Genomic DNA, 19,774 nt, shown 5'->3' with positions numbered 1-19,774 from the left:
TCTAGCAGTGAAGAAAGTGATCCCTATTCCGTAATTTCATATAGTGAAGTTTTTAAGAACACTTTTAATAAAGATGTTGCTAAGAATGCTAAAATAAGAAAGAAGGAAAGGAAAGGAAAGGGAAAAGGAAAAGGAAAAGGAAAAGGAAAAGGAAAAGGAAAAGGAAAAGGAAAAGGAAAGGGAGAAACCTTAATTTTTCAGTTATAAGATATCTTGTGGCAAAATGGTTTAGCTTCTCCATGGTCCTATTTCTCTGGTCCACTATGTGAAAGAATTAACATATCTTCTTAATATTCTTCTCATAGCTGTCTTCACCTCCTTGTTCTGTAGGCTGTAGACAAGGGGGTTCAGCATGGGAGTGACCACACTGTATTTCAAGAACACCATCTCCAGACGGGAGCCTGAAGTTGCCAAGAGATAGCTGAGGAAACCTGAGCCATAGAACAAAATCACAGTAGTGAGGTGAGAAGAGCAGGTAGAGAAGGCCTTGCTTCTGCCTGAGGTGGAGCTGATGGCAGAGACAACGCGAACATAGGAAAAAACAATCATAATGAAGGTTCCAAAGAAATGCAAGACAGAGGAGCACAGCAGGAGTGTGAAGTTGGTCGAGGTATCAGAACAAGACAGAGGGAAGAGAGAAGACAGCTCACAGCTGAAGTGGGGAAGAGTCTGGTCCTCGCAATAGTCTAAATTGACAGCCAAGAGGATATTAATGAGAGCATCAACAAAGGCCAGGCCCCAGGAACCCCACACCATCCCAACACAGAGCTGGTTGCTCATCACCTGGCCATAGAGCAGAGGGGAGCTGATGGCTACATAGCGGTCATAGGCCATCACAGCCAGCAGACAGGCCTCCGTGCCCCCGGTGGCAAACACAAAGAAGGCCTGAGCCAGGCAGCTCTCTACGAAGATGGCTTTGCTTTCAGAAAGTAGATTCTCCAGCATCTTGGGGACTGTGACAGTTGGGTGGCAGAGGTCCAGGAAGGACAGTTGTCTCAAAAAGAAGTACATGGGCATGTGGAGGTGAGAATCAGTCCTAATCACCAGCAGCATCACCAGGTTCCCCATCAGGGTCAGGACGTAAATCACCAGAAACAACATGAAGAGCAGAATTTGAGTCTGAGGGTCAGCAGATAACATAAGGAGGATGAACTCACTGACAATGCTGTGGTTTCTCATGGTGATAAAAATATTTACCCTGGGAATCCAAGAAAGAAAGACATCAGAACTCCTTTTGTGCCTCCAATTTACCCCTAATGCCTTAGCCTTCCTGTTCATGTACATTATTTCACAAATGTACTGGAAACCATGTTGAAATATTTCTAAGCTGACTTCCTAATCATGACAATAAATTTGATATTCTTGGATGACAGCCCACCATCCCTCTATCAGTTCCTTATGTAATTTTGTAGGCCCTCATCTTATGCCCCTAGAGGTCCCCTTCTTTTATTTTTAAGATAGGTATTAACACAAAGAACATTTTGTATATTCAGTGGGAATAGAGAAATGTTGGTGCGGCAGAATAAAAGGTTAATAACAGAAGTAAAATCCTTGAGAAAGGGACAATGACCCAGAGCACAAGTAATTTTGTCTATAGGTAGGAGAAGGGGGCCTTTATCTGTTGAAAATAAGAGGTAAGGTAAAGAGAGTGGGGACTAAGGCAGCTAGCTTGGTAGACTGTATGGCTAAAATATGAGAGAATTTCCAACTGTTTGCAAAGTTTTTGATAAAATGTGAGATGAAATTATGAACACGGTCTGTTTATCTATCTATCTATCTATATATCTACCTACCTACCTACCTATCTATCATCTATCTTATCTATTTGTGTGTGTATATGGTGTGTGTTTTTAGTGCTGAGGGATTTTGATGATCTAAGAACACAAAACTCAGGTACATCAAGTGGAAGACTTACTAAGGAAATGCAGTAGGATTCACTGGTGATACATTTGCCTATTTGATATTTGGAGACTAATATGAACAAGTATGTGATTATCTCAGTAATATTTAGCTGCTTAAGCACATGTATAGAACAGAAAGAGATGTGATATTAAATGGGCTTTGTTTTTTTCCAGGAATATGCAGTGACAAAGAAAAAAAAGGTAAGGAACTAATGCATGTTTGCAAAGTGAAATGAATCACAGAAACAAGGCTGTATAAGGAATTAAATGGGGAACATGCAGAGGATTATGGCTACGGCAGTCACATATCCCATGCCCAGCTTAAACCACACTCTGCTCCTGTCAATGTCTCAGCCAGCTTTGGAAGTCCACAAGACAACCAACCTACATTTTCACATTCTAAAACTTGTCCATGTTCTTCTGCTTTGTTCTGACACACATGACTTGCAACCTCAGACTCAGGATAACTACTCTGTAATGCTGTTCAAGTCCATCCCATAATGGCTTTTCCTTCTAACTCAAGACAACTGATCAAAGACTGATCTCTCTTCCCTTGACTGTTAACCAAGCACTGGATGACTAAATTCAATTACCTATTTAAATAACCAGCAGCACCAGGTGGTGGCAACTATACTTTGAGATCCCCTGACAAACTGCTCATATCCCGGGAAAATTATTCATTTTGTCCAGGTAGCATTGAGAATCTTGTATTAGGACATACCTGGGAAGAATTCTATTGAAAATTAATATTTGTAATGAGATATATCCTGGCAATAAGAAATGATGAGTTGGGGCGCCTGGGTGGCTCAGTCGGTTAAGCGTCCGACATCGGCTCAGGTCATGATCTCACGGTCCATGAGTTCGAGCCCCGCATCGGGCTCTGTGCTGACAGCTCAGAGCCTGAAGCCTGCTTCGGATTCTGTGTTTCCCTCTCTCTCTGACCCTCCCCTGCTTGTGTTCTGTCTCTGTCTCAAAAATAAATAAAAACATTTTTAAAAATTTTTAAAAAAAGAAATGATGTTATGTATATTATTTTTCCAACATATGTATATTTATTTCCAGTTATTTGAGGGATGGGTTATGAAAATAATGGCTAAAATTTTCATATTTCACTCATTAATTTAGATCTAATCACAGTGTCCATTTGGGTTCCTGCTGCCCAGATCACATTATCTCCAACCATCATATGGATAAATCAGCTGGTACAGAATTGAAGCATGAAATCCTTTATGTTAGGCAAAAGGCCCATGATACCCAGGATGTGGAAGAGAAGGAGGTACTATGCCTCTGTGACATGATTTTAGGGCAATACAAAGAAAAGCCCTTTCCTATCTTCCACCTCCAAATAGTCCTGACTTACTAACTGCAAAATATTCTATGAATTATGGGATGAAGTTTATCCTTGAAACAAAATGAAAATGGGATAAGCTTGCATGTGTATTTGCACACATAAAATACAATGACAGGAAGAAAAGTTGCCATCAGGGGCCTGACTTCCACAGAAGTGAAATGTCAGATTTCTTTTTAGGGTATTTGTAAAGTGTCAAAGATATTTCCTTAAAATAAGTAAATAAGTAAAATAATAAAAACAAATCTTTTTACTATGGCTAATGACCAAAAGGTATTATTAGTGATTTCTTTCTTCTGTTGCTTTTAAAAAATATTTTATTTTTTCTTTTTTAAAGTTTATTTCTTTTGAGAGGGGCAGAAAGAGAAGGAGAGAGAGAGAATCCCAAGCAGGCTCCACACTGTCAGCACAGAGCCCAACGTGACACTCTAACCCACTGTGAGATCATGACTTCAGCCAAAATCAAGAGTCGGATGTTTAACTGACTGAGCCACCCTGACACCCCTTCTTCTACTGTTTCTAAACATAAAGTATCAATAACTTTGGAAAACATGATATAGTAGTTTTGTTGCTAGATATTAACATAATTAGAGGGAGAGAGTTAATTGGATCCCATCCAAGGGAAAAATAGCTAAGGACTGGTCAGTGCAGAATGAAATATGAAATGACTTTATTTCATAATGTTGACCTGAAAGTATTAGCTGAGAACAACAAGTGTATTAATGGTGAGGAAGCAGGAGAAACAGGTTTAGCATTTTATCGGTTTTGAAAGACAAGCTTGGCCACAAAGGAGCTTAAAGCCCTGGTTTTATGAAGAGGTATCTTGTATGAGGAAAAAAAAAAATACTAAAACCAGAGTTAAGCAGGTATTGGAGATAAGCATCACCTAGTTCATTTTTGCCCAGATTGTGCCTCAATCTTGCCCCACATGTCTCAGGGGTAGTCCATCTGAAGATTATTATAATGCAGATAAAGTAATTCTCTGAAGCTCATAAGACTGGTTGAGGAGGAGACAGTTTAAAGCATGAAGAGTGGAAAACATGCTCCTAATGTCCTACCATATCCCTATCTGCAGTGCTTTCAGATGGTGGACTCAGCTTCTCCAACATAAAATAAGGGCTTTATGCCTGAGGTTCAGTAAGTGTAGCACAATGTTGCCAACACCCTGCAATTTAGACAGACGTGTGGTATAGCCGGATCATGTCACTTAGTAGCTGTTTAGCTTTGGAGATATTGTTTGATATTTTAAATTATAATTGTTCCACCCATAAACTGAGTACATTTGGGGGAAATAATATATGTCTTATATTTGATTGAATTAGCCTATACATAAAGAGCCGGAAACAGGACTTCCGATCTATTAACGTAAATGTTAATGCATCCCAGGAAAAGGAAGAAGAGTATATCAGAGAAGTAGACTGAAGCATGTTAGGGAAGAGATAATATGAGACCATATTGCAAAAGAGCTGTCTCTAAATGTAGGGATAGTGTCTAAACTTGAGAACAGTAAGAAGATGACAGAATTCAAGGGAAAGGTAAGTCTCCCAGAAAGCAGTAAGAGAGGAAGGAAAGGAAGGAAAAAAGGAAGCACCTCAAGGAGTAGGTTGGGAGAAGACAAAATCATCAGAGGACTCAGAGGAACATTTTCGTCCTTGAATTCTCTTAGGGGAGATATTATCCCGGAGTTTTGAATCAATAGGTAGAGGGATCAGGTGATATTCATTAAAAGAAGATGTAACACAACTTTCCAGCTCTGGGAATAGACATTTTCATACATTTTCCTCTGTAACTCTAAATATTTTGCTGACAGAATTTTCTGAACAAAGGATTCTGATACTCTACCAATCAAAAGACCAGTTGGTTTAGGCTGAACTAAGGATCCCAAGGGACTGGCTCAATAATCTATATTCCCAGGAGTTATAGCTGAAACCTACAGTGTGGACTCAGTTGCTAAGAAGCTTGAAGTTTTAAAAAGACCCTGGGATTTTTCTCATGTGTGACCTTTGCAACTTATAAACTGAAGCAATCAACCTGAACTCCTAGATGTGCTCTCCAGCTAGTCTGGGAACTGAAGAGAGGCAGGGTTGGAAAAGAGAATTTGGAATCTTTTCCCTCAGGAGCAGGTCATATGGACCCTCAGAGAATTTGTTTGGGATCTGAAAAGAGATTCACAGCTAACCTCCAGATTATCTTCTCATATGTGTATGAGATTATTTTATTTATTCAATTTGGTTCAATATAAATCAATATTAATATTAATCAAGTGAAGTAACTTTTAAACATTTTTAAATAATGTAAATACTAATCTGTATCTTATACAACAGATACATAGTCATGGCAAAGAATATAAGCAGAATGCAATTTTCAATAGCTTTCCTATAATCTCTCCTATTCTTACCTTACCTCAAAGATCAGGAGTCAGAAGGGAAGAAGTTTCCAGTTGTTAAAGATACCTGGTCTAATTATATCCAATAACTAGGAAAATATCCATAGGAATCAGTATGGTGTTACCTATATATGTGTATTATATATATTTATATATAAAACAAATTATACTTATGGATATGTATATATATAATTTGGCTTTCAAAAAAGAAATGTTTAAGTATAAAATAGAAACTAATAAAATGATTACATATAGAAGGATGGAGAAAATAAACAGGATGGGAAAAACAAAACAGGGAAGAAATTTATGTTATTTTTAATGTTATTTGTTATATAGTATTGACTTCTGAATAACCTATTTTACCAAACAGAAACAGATTAAATTCAAAATTCTAAAACTAAAAACAAAACCAAAACAAATAAGCCTAGCTATACATCAAAGAAATGATATAACCACTATAGCAAAAAATGGTTTCAAATGACCTGAGATTATAAGATTTTAAGTGGACTGTTTCAGTGCGAGAGACAATCTAATCAGTAGTCTTATCGTTAGGAATAATATTGGCATGGTTTTTTGAAACTATTATTTGTACATTTGAAAGATAAAGCAAATATTGTGCTACTGTTGTTAGGAATACTTATTCAGCACAAGAGCAACGTGACACAATATAGAATCAAAGAAATAAGAATTTTTGCAATCTTAAATTTTAATTTGAAATATTTATATTATTAAAATGTCAATACTACCCAAAGCAATCTACACATTCAATAATTTTGAATTTGAAATATTTATATTATTAAAATGTCAATACTACCCAAAGCAATCTACACATTCAATAATTTTGAATTTGAAATATTTATATTATTAAAATGTCAATACTACACAAAACAATCTACATATTCAATGCAATCCCTGTCAAAATTGCACCAGCACTCTTCTCAAAGCTAGAACAAACAATCCTAAAATTAGTATGGAACCACAAGAGACCCAAATAGCCAAAGTAATATTTAATCTTTGGCAAAGCAGGAAAGAATATCCAATGGAAAAAAGACAGTCTCTTTAACAAGTGGTGCTGGGAAAATGGACAACAACATGCAGAAGAATGAAACTAGACCACTTTCTCACACCATACACAAAAATAAACTCAAAATGAATGAAGGACCTGAATGTGAGACAGGAAACCATCAAAACCCTAGAGGACAAAGCAGGCAACAACCTCTTTGACCTCAGCCGCAGCAATTTCTTACTCAGCACATCTCCAAAGGCAAGGGAATTAAAAGTAAAAATAACTACTGGGACCTCATCAAGATAAAAAGCTTTTGCACAGCAAAGGAAACAATCAGCAAAACTAAAAGGCAACCAACGGAATGGGAAAATATATTTGCAAATGACATATTGGATAAAGGGCTATGATCCAAAATCTATAAAGAACTCACCAAATTCCACACCTGAAAAACAAATAATCCAGTTAGAAAATGGCAGAAGACATGAATAGACACTTTTGCAAAGAAGACATCCAGATGGCCAACAGACACATGAAAAGATGCTTAATGTCACTCCTCTTCAGGGAAATACAAATCAAAACCACACTGAGATACCACCTCATGCCGGTCAGAGCAGCTAAAATGAACAAATCAGGAGACTATAGATGCTGGCGAGAATGTGGAGAAAGGGGAACCCTCCTGCACTGCTGGTGGGAATTCAAACTTGTGCAGTCGCTCTGGAAAACAGTATGGAGGTTCCTGAAAAAATTAAAAATAGAACTACCATATGACCCAGCAATAGCACTGCTAGGAATTTGCCCAAGGGATACAGGAGTGTTGACGCATAGGGGCACATGTACCCCAATGTTTACAGCAGTGCTTTCAACAATAGCCAACGTATGGGAAGAGCCGGAATGTCCATCACCTGACAAATGGATAAAGAAGATGTGATTTATATATATGATGGAATACTACTTGGCAATAAAAAAGAATGAAATCTTGCCTTTTGCAGCAACGTGGATGGAACTGGAGGGTATTATGCTAAATGAAATAAGTCAGGCAGAGAAAGACAGATACCATATGTTTTCACTCATATGTGGATCTTGAGAAACTTAACAGAAGACCATGGGGGAAGGGATGGGGGAAAAAAGTTACAAAGAGAGTGGGAGGTAGGAAAACCATATGAGACTCTTAAATACAGAGAACAAACTGAGGGTTGATGGGGGTTGGGGGGAGAGGGGAAAGTGGGTGATGTGCATTGAGGAAGACACTTGTTGAGATGAGCACTGGGTGTTGTATGGAAGCCAATTTGACAATATATTATATTAAAACCATAAATTAAAAAACTAGAATAAGTGAAGAAAAAAATAAAATAAAATAAAATAAAATAAAAAGAAGTATTTGTGAACTTGTTACCTTTTGTTTTGCTTTAAATGGCTCTATTGAAAAAGCCTAAAAGTATTGATAAAGTAGTAATGATCACCTATGGTACCCTGATTTTGGCTTCTAAATACCATTAAAGGAAGCAGAATTCCTTAGAAAAATGGCTGATTACAGGTTTAGGGCAAAAGTACACACAAAAAAGTCTGATTATTTTATTTATTTATTTTTTTTTTGGTGCCAGAAAGTAAAGGAGGCATAAAACCTATTATGATCATCAGAATGATACAGCAACAAGACCACAGGCCAAGAACAGAATATTTTAGTGAAAAATAATTACTGAAATTGATTAAAACACACTGCATATATAAAAAGACATGATTTCATAGCAATGCACAATCAATTATTCAACCAATCAATTGATAAAGCACTGAAAGGGGAGCTTCTGGGAAGATGGAGGCGTAGGAGGACGCTGGGCTCACTGCGTCCTGCGGATCACTTAGATTCCACCCACACCTGCCTAAATAACCCAGAAAATCGCCAGAAGATAGCAGAACGGATTCTCTGGAGCCAAGCGTAGACAAGAGGTCCACGGAAGGGGGTAGGAAGAGTGGAGAGGTGGTGTGCACTACATGGACTGGCGGGAGGGAGCCGGGGCGGAGGGGCAGCCTGCCCACTGGCAAAGCAGAGCCCCCGAGTCTGGCTTGCAAAAATGGAGGGGCCAGACAGAGTGTGTTCTGACAGCAAGCGGAACTTAACATCTGGGAGGTTATAAGTTAACAGATCTGCTCGGAGAATGGGAGGGTTGGAGGACAACGGGAGGGAGAGTTGTTGAGCCCCGGACAACAGAGTGCAGCTAGGCAGGGAACAAAGGCACTCGCCAGCGACATCTCCATCACCCATCCCCTGGCCAAAATCCCAAAGGGAACCGGTTCCTGCCAGGAAACTTGCTGGCACCACGCAAACACCCAACACTGTGCTTCTGCGGATCCATCCCTCTGGCAGGTCTGACTCCCTCCCGGTGCCACAGGGCCCCTCCCGAAGCAGATTTCCAAAGGAAAAGGGAGCTGAGCCTGCCCCTCCTGCCCCTGTGCACCTTGCCTATCCACCCCAGCTAATACACCAGATCCCCAGCACCAAAGCCTGGCAGTGTGCAAGTAGCCCAGACGGGCCACACCACCCCACTGAATCCCGCCCCTAGGAGAGGGGAAGAGAAGGCACACATCAGTTTGACTGTGGCCCCAGCGGTGGGCTGGGGGCAGACATCAGGTCTGACTATGGCCCCGCCCAGCAATGCAAGTTATTCAAGACAGCACAGGGGAAGTGCCCCGCAGTTCCACACCACTCCAGGGACTATCCAAAGTGACCAAACGGAAGAATTCCCCTCAAAAGAATCTCCAGGAAATAACGACAGCTAACGAACTGATCAAAAAGGATTTAAACAATATAACAGAAAGTGAATTTATAATAACAGTCATAAAATTAATCCCTGGGCTTGAAAACAGCATAAAGAACAGCAGAGAATCTATTGCTACAGAGATCAAGGGACTAAGGAACAGCCAGGAGGAGCTAAAAAATGCTATTAATGAGCTGCAAAATAAAATGGAGACAACCACAGCTCAGATAGAAGAGGCAGAGGAGAGAATAGGTGAACTGGAAGATAAAATTATGGAAAAAGAGGAAGCTGAGAAAAAGAGAGATAAAATCCAGGAGTATGAGGGGGAAATTAGAGAACTAAGTGATGCACTAAAGAGAAATAATCTATGCATAATTGGTATTCCAGAGGAGGAAGAGAGAGGGAAAGGTGCTGAAGATGTACTTGAAGAAATCATAGCTGAGAACTTCCTTGATCTGGGGAAGGAAAAAGGCATTGAAATCCAACAGGCACAGAGAACTCCCTTCAGACATAACTTGAATTGATCTTCCGCACGACATATCATAGTGAAACTGGCAAAATACAAGGATAAAGAGAAAATTCTGAAAGCAGGGATAAACGTGCTCTAACATATAAAGGGAGACCTATAAGACTCGTGACAGATCTCTCTACTGAAACTTGGCAGGCCAGAAAGGAATGGCAGGAAATCTTCAATGTGATGAACAGAAAAAATATGCAGCTGAAAATCCTCTATCCAGCAAATCTGTCATTTAGAATAGAAGGAGAGATAAAGGTCTTCCCAAACAAACAAAAACTGAAGGAATTCAGCACCACTAAACCAGTCCTACAAGAGATCCTAAGGGGGATCCTGTAAGACAAAGTACCAGAGACATCGCTACAAGCATGAAACCTACAGACATCACAATGACTCTAAACCCATATTTTCTATAATAACACTGAATGTAAATGGACTAAATGCGCCAACCAAAAGACATAGGGTATCAGAATGGATAAAAAAACAAGACCCATCTATTTGCTGTCTACAAGACTCATTTTAGATCTGAGGACACCTTCAGATTGAAAGTGAGGGGATGGAGAACTATTTATCATGCTACTGGAAGTCAAAAGAGAGCTAGAGTAGCCATATTTATATCAAACAAACTGACTTTAAATTAAAGGCTGTAACAAGAGATAAAGAAGGGCATTATATAATAATTACAGGGTCTATCCATCAAGAAGAACTAACAATTATAAATGTCTATGCGCCGAATACCAGAGCCCCCAAATATATAAAACAATTACTCACAAACATAAGCAACCTTATTGATAAGAATGTGGTAATTGCAGGGGACTTTAATACCCACTTACAACAATGGATAGATCATCTAGACACATGGTCAATAAAGAAACAAGGGCCCTGAATGATACATTGGATCAGATGGACTTGACAGATATATTTAGAACTCTGCATCCCAAAGCAACAGAATATACCTTCTTCTCGAGTGCACATGGAACATTCTCCAAGATAGATCACATACTGGGTCACAAAACAGCCCTTCATAAGTATACAAGAATTGAGACCATACCATGCATACTTTCGGACCACAATGCTAGGAAGCTTGAAATCAACCACAGAAAAAAGTCTGGAAAACCTCCAAAAGCATGGAGGTGAAAGAACACTCTACTAAAGAATGAATGGGTCAACCAGGCAATTAGAGAAGAAATTAAAAAATATATGGAAACAAATGAAAATGAAAATACAACAATCCAAACGCTTTGGATTGCAGTGAAGGCAGTCCTGAGAGGAAAATACATTGCAATCCAGGCCTATCTCAAGAAACAAGAAAAATCCCAAATACAAAATCTAACAGCACACCTAAAGGAAATAGAAGCAGAACAGCAAAGACACCCCAAACCCAGCAGAAGAAGACAAATAATAAAGATCAGAGCAGAAATAAACAATATAGAATCTAAAAAAACTACAGGGCAGATCAATGAAACCAAGAGTTGGTTTTTTGAAAAAATAAACAAAATTGATAAACCTCTAGCCATACTTCTCCAAAAGAAAAGGGAGATGACCCAAATAGATAAAATCATGAATGAAAATTGAATTATTATAACCAATCACTCAGAAATACAAGCAATTATCAGGGAATACTATGAAAAATTATATGCCAACAAACTGGACAACCTGGAAGAAATGGACAAATTCCTAAACACCCACACACTTCCAAAACTCAAACAGGAGGAAATAGAAAGCTTGAACAGACCCATAACCAGCAAAGAAATTGAATCGGTTATCAAAAATCTCCCAACAAATAAGAGTCCAGGACCAGATGGCTTCCCTGGGGAATTCTACCAGACATTTAAAGCAGAGATAATACCTATCCTTCTCAAGCTATTCAAAAAAATAGAAGGGGAAGGAAAACTTCCAGACTCATTCTATGAAGCCAGTATTACTTTGATTCCTAAACCAGACAGAGACCCAGTAAAAAAAGAGAACTACAGGCCAATATCCCTGATGAATAGGGATGCAAAAATTCTCAATAAGATACTAGCAAATCGAATTCAACAGCTTATAAAAAGAATTATTCACCATGATCAAGTGGGATTCATTCCTGGGATGCAGGGCTGGTTCAACATTCACAAGTCAATCAACGTGATACATCACATTAATAAAAGAAAAGATAAGAACCATATGATCCTGTCAATCGATGCAGAAAAAGCATTTGACAAAATTCAGCACCCTTTCTTAGTAAAAACCCTCAAGAAAGTCGGGATAGAAGGAACACACTTAAACATCACAAAAGCCATTTATGAAAAGCCCACAGCTAATATCATCCTCAATGGGGAAAAACTGAGAGCTTTTTTCCCTGAGATCAGGAACACGACAGGGATGTCCACGCTCACCACTGTTGTTTAACATAGTGTTGGAAGTTCTAGCATCAGCAATCAGATAACAAAAAGAAATCAAAGGCATCATGGGGCGCCTGGGTGGCGCAGTCGGTTAAGCGTCCGACTTCAGCCAGGTCACGATCTCGCGGTCCGTGAGTTCGAGCCCCGCGTCGGGCTCTGGGCTGATGGCTCGGAGCCTGGAGCCTGTTTCCGATTCTGTGTCTCCCTCTCTCTCTGCCCCTCCCCCGTTCATGCTCTGTCTCTCTCTGTCCCAAAAATAAATGAAAAAACGTTGAAAAAAAAAATTAAAAAAAAAAGAAATCAAAGGCATCAAAATTGGCAAAGATGAAGTTAAGCTTTCGCTTTTTGCAGATGACATGATATTATACATGGAAAACCCGACAGACTCCACCAAAAGTCTGCTAGAACTGACACATGAATTCAGCAAAGTTGCAGGATACAAAATCAATGTACAGAAATCAGTTGCATTCTTATACACTAACAATGAAGTAACAGAAAGACAAATAAAGAAACTGATCCCATTCACAATTGCACCAAGAACCATAAAATACCGAGGAATAAACCTAACCAAAGATGTAAAAGATCTGTATGCTGAAATCTATAGAAAGCTTATGAAGGAAATTGAAGAAGACATAAAGAAATGGAAAAACATTCTCTGCTGATGGGTTGGAAGAATACTGTCAAAATGTCAATACTACACAAGGCTATCTACACATTCAATGCACTCCCAATCAAAATTGCACCAGCATTCTTCTCGAAGCTACAACAACCAATCCTAAAATTCACATGGAACCACAAAAGGCCCCGAATAGCCAAAGTAATTTTGAAAAAGAAGACCAAAGCAGGAGGTATCACAATCCCAGACTTTAGCCTCTACTACAAAGCTGTAATCATCAAGACAGCGTGGTATTGGCATAAAAACAGACAAATAGACCAATGGAATAGAATAGAAACCCCAGAACTAGACCCACAAAAGTATAGCCAACTAATCTTTGACAAAGCAGGAAAGAACATCCAATGGAAAAAAGACAGTCTCTTTAACAAATGGTGCTGGGAGAACTGGACAACAACATGCAGAAGGTTGAAACTCGACCACTTCCTCACACCATTCACAAAAATAAACTCAAAATGGATAAAGGACCTGAATGTGAGACAGGAAACCATCAAAACCCTAGAGAAGAAAGCAGGAAAAGACCTCTCTGACCTCAGCCATAGCAATTTCTTACTTGACACATCCCCAAAGGCAAGGGAATTACAAGCAAAAATGAACTATTGGGACCTCATGAAGATAAAAAGCTTCTGCACAGCAAAGGAAACAACCAACAAAACTAAAAGGCAACCAACAGAATGGGAAAAGATATTTGCAAACGACATATCGGACAAAGGGCTAGTATCCAAAATCTATAAAGAGCTCACCAAACTCCACACCCAAAAAACAAATAACCCAGTGAAGAAATGGGCAGAAAACATGAATACACACTTCTCTAAAGAAGACATCTAGATGGCCAACAGGCACATGAAAAGATACTCAACGTCGCTCCTCATCAGGGAAATAGAAATCAAAACCACACTCAGATATCACCTCACGCCAGTCAGAGTGGCCAAAATGAACAAATCAGGAGACTACAGATGCTGGAGAAACGGGAACCCTCTTGCACTGTTGGTGGGAATGCAAACTGGTGCAGCCGCTCTGGAAAACAGTGTGGAGGTTCCTCAAAAAATTAAAAATAGACCTACCCTATGACCCAGCAGTAGCACTGCTAGGAATTTACCCAAGGGATACAGGAGTACTGATGCATAGGGGCACCTGTACCCCAATGTTTATAACAGCACTCTCAACAGTAGCCAAATTATGGAAAGAGCCTAAATGTCCATCAACTGATGAATGGATAAAGAAATTGTGGTTTATATGCACAATGGAGTACTACGTGGCAATGAGAAAGAATGAAATAGGCCCTTTGTAGCAACATGGATGGAACTGGAGAGTGTGATGCTAAGTGAAATAAGCCATACAGAGAAAGACAGATACCATACGGTTTCACTCTTATGTGGATCCTGAGAAACGTAACAGAAACCCATGGGGGAGGGGAAGGAAAAAAAAAAAGAGGTTAGAGTGGGAGAGAGCCAAAGCATAAGAGACTGTTAAAAACTAAGAACAAACTGAGGGTTGATGGGGGGTGGGAGGGAGGGGAGGGTAGTGACGGGCATTGAAGAGGGCATCTTTTGGGATGAGCACTCGGTGTTGTATGGAAACCAATTTGACAATAAATTTCATATATTAAAAAAAATAAAAAATAAATTAAAAAAAGATAAAGCACTGAAAGAAAAAGCTCAATGACATTAACAGAGGTTATACTGAAAATTTATAATTAAAGGGAAAGAAATAAAGTAGTTCTCATGATTTCTCGTATGTATTATATTTCAGGTTAATCAAAGAAACCCTAATTGATATGAGAACTTAATTTTATTCAGATTAATTCCAGCTAATAAACACAGAAGGAATAAGAAAATAAGAAAATTACCAGTTTGGAAACTCTAATGAAATAACTAGTTCAAGCAATTGTCATCAGTGGTTTGTAAACATCTTTAAGTAAAAGAAGGTTGGAGAACTTTACAGTGAAGGGATACAAGCATCATCACTTGCACCCACTGATCTATCTTGTCATCAAAAAAGTGGGATAACCAAACATCATATCTCTCTGGATGTAATGCAACATGAAGTTCACAACTCCACTTATGAAGATTTTCAGAAAGGACTCAAGTCTTTTCTTATGACAAAATGTGGGCTCAATGGACAAGGTAAGTAACACAACTAGGAAGAAAACTGGCTAAATCCAGAATGCAGATATTCCACAGGAAAACTGTACAGACTTCTTCAACAACTTAACAGCAGTCACAAGTTCCAGATATGCTCAGGAGCTGTGACGTCTCCTGCCTTGGCAGTGGAGTAAGCTTGCTGTAGCACACGACAGCCCTAGTTCCCCTCTTGAGTAGGATGATCTGAATCCATCAATTTCTATCATTTAGCTCTGCTCTCAGGAATATTCCTTGTTCCACTACCTTGCATGGCCACATCTGAGATGAGTACTGGAGAAAATGTCCTTCTTAGTATCTTCATAGCTTTCACTGCCTGCTTTTCATTGGGCTTCAACATGTAGAATTTTCTTTAGGGATCAGTCAAACATTGATTTTTACAGGGCAGGCTTCCAGTCGGTTCTCTGTGTAGGTAATCGTAGTTATAAATCTTGAATAGCCTTGATTTTTAAGTCTGAAGACACTATTATCTTAATCTTACCGAGCAAGGCTGCTCTGCTTTTCCGTCACTCCCCTTATTAATTAGGCCACTCTGAGGCTATCTGAAGCAATGGGTTTGAATGAGAAAGCAACACTCAAAATCTTGTTTTTCCAGTATGTTTTTGTCTTTTTGTGTGGAAGAAATTTAATTTTATCTCCTATCATGGCTGTTGCATCAAAGCCAGTGTTTATAACTGTATCAGTTTCAGATATGAACCAGTCAACATTTCACTCCTGTAAGACTCTAAATTACACAACTCTCAGGTAATATAGATTGTTAACTGCAGGCAAAAATTAACTTGGTAGACTGTATTACCTTCAATTTCTGCTTGTTGGCAGGAGTTCTAGCCAGAATTGATCTCTCATAAGACTTGGCTGAAATGGGAAGAAGGCAGTCAACACCCACCAATATCCTGTGTTTTTACTATCATTTCCTCTAATGTTATGGTGACAGTAAGCATGTGGGCTGCCTTTCAAGGTACCATGGATGCAACTTTGATCAAATAATTTATTACAACTTAACTAGGGTATTGGATTTTCTAACATTCATTTTCTAAATCCTTACTGCCTGTTGCTTGACTGCCTGCACCAAACCCCACATATTATAGGTTTTGCTAAATGGAGCACTCTACTTCCTGGAATCAAATTCTATATTCTTTAAGATAAAATTTATTTGCAAGTATCTGAGACCAAAATGATAGCAGCATAAGCAACACAGAATTTTATTTCTGTCACATAAAAGTCTGGAAGTATTCAGGGTTGCTATTATGGCTCTCTTGCCAAAAGTCTTCAGCATCCCAGCAACTTATATTTGTACTTACATGAATGGCCTCCATTCCCAAAATCATGTAGTAGACAACATGGGTATTCCAGTTCCTGCATTAAAAATGCACTCTTGCAAGCAATAAGGAGAAAGGGATAAGAAGGAAGTGGAAAAAGGCAAGAAACAATACTCTTTCAGGGATGACTTCTTAAAACTTTAACGTTTTACCTCACTGGTCTGAGTTTAATCACGTGGTCACACATGGCTGCAAGAAAGACTGGTTGAAGAACTATTCTGCATACAGATGTGCTTAGATAAAGAACTGTAGTAATTCTGTGGTGAGGCAACAAAGGATAATAGATACTTGGTGACAATGAGCAATCTCTGTAGCACTGTTAATGTAAAATGAGAAACGAGAACGAGAAAACTATAGAAAAATATCTATATTAATATTGATGCAAAAATTCTGAGTAAATTATTAGTGAATTGAACGTAGCAATGTATAAAACTAAAATTCAGTATGATCAAAAAAGGATTAATGCCAAAATATAAGGATGGCTTCATATCAGTAAGTTTACTATCAAAAACATTATAACAAGATGACTTAATGTTTCCCTAGTTTGACTAACCTTTAGATGGGCTTTTTCCTGACTCTAAGCCCCTGACTTTTCTTTTCTTGGAGCTTTTATTAGAGAAAAATTATCATAAATCATTTCTCTACATCTTTGAGATGTAATCTTTTAAAAGGCCTGTTGCCAATTTTACAACTCAGGAATGTCTTTCCCAAAGACCTGGGAACTATCTTTTAAATGTAATCATTAAGGAAGATAAGCATCTGATCTCCCAAGATTCTGTGGGAGGGTAGGAGCCTAACTTCAAGGGCACATTGGTCTTAAGTTGTAAAACTACCTCCTGTCATGAAGATACATGAAAGTTTACTTTTCCTATGGGTAAAGCCAATTAGCAAACACAGATGGCCCAGGATCTCCCCGCTTCACCCTAGTTCTTAAAACCCTACCCCTACTGTCTTTTGTTTCACTGGAGTTGAGTTCAGACTCAGTTCTTTTCTATTGCAATAGCCTTGAATACAGTCTTCTTTGCTTCTTTATTTTATCTAGTGCAATTTTTGCTTTGATAATATCAAAGAATAAAAGAAGTAAAACTGTGGCAATAGTAGTAGGTGCTGAAATGTAATTTGTAAAATTATGTACCCACTGCTAATAGGAATAGAAACCACTAAAATGAAATATTATAGGAAATATTATCTCAGAAGTGAAATACTAAAAAAATTTCAGTTAAATTCAAGAATAAGCTAGGGATTCTCATTGACACCACTATTAAATGTTATTTTAGAAGTTTTGGGGCGCCTGGGTGGCGCAGTCGGTTAAGCGTCCGACTTCAGCCAGGTCACGATCTCGCGGTCCGTGAGTTCGAGCCCCGCATCAGGCTCTGGGCCGATGGCTTGGAGCCTGGAGCCTGTTTCCGATTCTGTGTCTCCCTCTCTCTCTGTCCCTCCCCCGTTCATGCTCTGTCTCTCTCTGTCCCAAAAATAAATAAATAAACGTTGAAAAAAAAAAAATGTTATTTTAGAAGTTTTCACAAAATGAAAAAAAGAAATGAAATTACTATATGGATATTAGAAACAAACACTATAAAATATTTTGTTCTTTGATGTATACTTGCATGTCTAGGAAATTTAAGAGATTATAGTAAAAGAAAAGAGTTAAGAGATTTTGGGACAGTGGCTCATTGCATCCACCTGGGTTCAGCTGCAATCACAGGAATTTGATAGAGGTCTCAGTTGCTTATGAAAATTTTTAAGAAGGGCTGAAGAAGCAGGCACTAGAATGATCTCCTAGTTAACAATGTATGCAGATCCCAGAACCACTCCTTTGTCACAATAGGAAAAGCTGCTGCCACTGGTGCAGAAAGCCTAGGAATTTGGAAAGTTCTATTGCTGCAGCTGATCACAGAGCCATGCTACTTTCAACCTGGTCAAAAGATGTCTCTACTATTGTAGAAGCTACTAAATCAGGGCGTCTTCACCACAGCTGCTATCTGCAGAGCCATGCCATCTCTGCCATGATCTAGGTTGGAAAAAAGGATATCCCACATCTTGTCATTGTCCCCTGAGGATTCAGGTCCAAATTATCATTTCATATGAATATATCTGAAACCTAAGAAAGCTTCTTAAAACTAGATCCAATGGAGCTTGCAAATATAGCTGTTACTCTTCTAGTTTCTGCACACTAGGATAGGATTGGAAGAGATGCACACAAATGCAATCCATGGTATCTTCTATACTGGGTACAACAGTAATTATTTAAAACTTGCCATCTTTTCTCTGTACTAACAGTAAGAGCTTATAAACAAAAATGGGGGAAAACCCATTTATAATAGTGACAGAAAAATTTTTAAATTATGGGTATATCTAAGAAGAATGGCACAGGACCTATATAATGATAATCCGTGAAATTTTATTTAGGGATATAAACAATGTCTGAACAAAATGAAAGACATATTCTTATTGGGATGGTATTCTTATTGGGATGACTTAATATCATTAACATGTCTATTATCCCCAAACTATTTTTAAAATTTGATGCCGGTTCAGTTGTAATCCCAAAATTGTATTTCTTTGAAGTTAGATAAAGGATATATAATAGAATGAGAAGGAATAATATCGGGGGGAGGGTGATACTGAAGAAACATTATCTTGCCAAATATCAATATAATATTTTAAAAAGAGATAAATAGAACATCATTAAAATAAAAACCCATAAATTTACCTCAGATTTTAATGTGTGACTCACTTGCTATTCTAGTTCAGTTGAAAAAGAATGAGTCATTTATTAATGTTGCTGTCACAAGTTGTTATCCATCATATCCTAATGTAGTTAGACATCTATTTCACACCAAACACAAACATGAATTTCAAATGATTACAGACTTAAATGAAAAATATAAAAAATTACAGTCTAAGAAGGACATCTAGGAAACCATTTTTAAGAGGTAGATCTTTACCTAGATGGGTAAAGAGACTTAATGTTTAAAGAAAACAAATTATGTATGAATATATAAGAGCTAAAAACTTTGGCATGGGAAAGGATACCATAAAAAAAAAAAGACAAAAGCAAATAACAGAGCTGAAAAGACACTTGCTGCATAGAAGACAAATGGTTAATGTACCTGAAGTGTGAAATGCTCTAAAACATTAATAAAAACAGCAAACAATCCAAAAGTAAAATGGGCTATGGATATGATCTTCACAAAAGATCAAATGCAAATTGTCGACTAATATGTGAAAAGATGTTAATATTGCCTAGTAATCAGAAGAATGCACAGTGAAATAAAAATATCATTATATAATAAACTATAACACATTGCAGGCTCAGTAGGGCTTAAAGGGCACTCTTACTTTGCTGGTA

General features: G+C 38.3%; 1 protein-coding gene across 1 annotated transcript; it reads right to left on the bottom strand.

The window, feature by feature from the left end:
• Nucleotides 1-261: 261 nt before the first annotated feature.
• Nucleotides 262-1,355, bottom strand: LOC131484029 (olfactory receptor 8S1-like). Its single transcript, XM_058682320.1, has one exon. It carries the CDS (start codon nucleotides 1,282-1,284, stop codon nucleotides 262-264), a length of 1,023 nt encoding a protein of 340 aa, XP_058538303.1. The 5' UTR covers nucleotides 1,285-1,355.
• Between the last annotated feature and the right edge of the window lie 18,419 nt (nucleotides 1,356-19,774).

This window comes from Neofelis nebulosa, chromosome 8 (assembly GCF_028018385.1).
Source record: "Neofelis nebulosa isolate mNeoNeb1 chromosome 8, mNeoNeb1.pri, whole genome shotgun sequence".
Lineage (NCBI taxonomy): Eukaryota > Metazoa > Chordata > Mammalia > Carnivora > Felidae > Neofelis > Neofelis nebulosa.
This window is presented reverse-complemented; position numbering and strand designations above follow the sequence as displayed.

What these genes read in the sequence shown, in the direction of transcription:
- LOC131484029 (XM_058682320.1), bottom strand. Translation starts at nt 1,284, where the DNA reads ATGTACATGAACAGGAAGGCTAAGGCATTAGGGGTAAATTGGAGGCAC.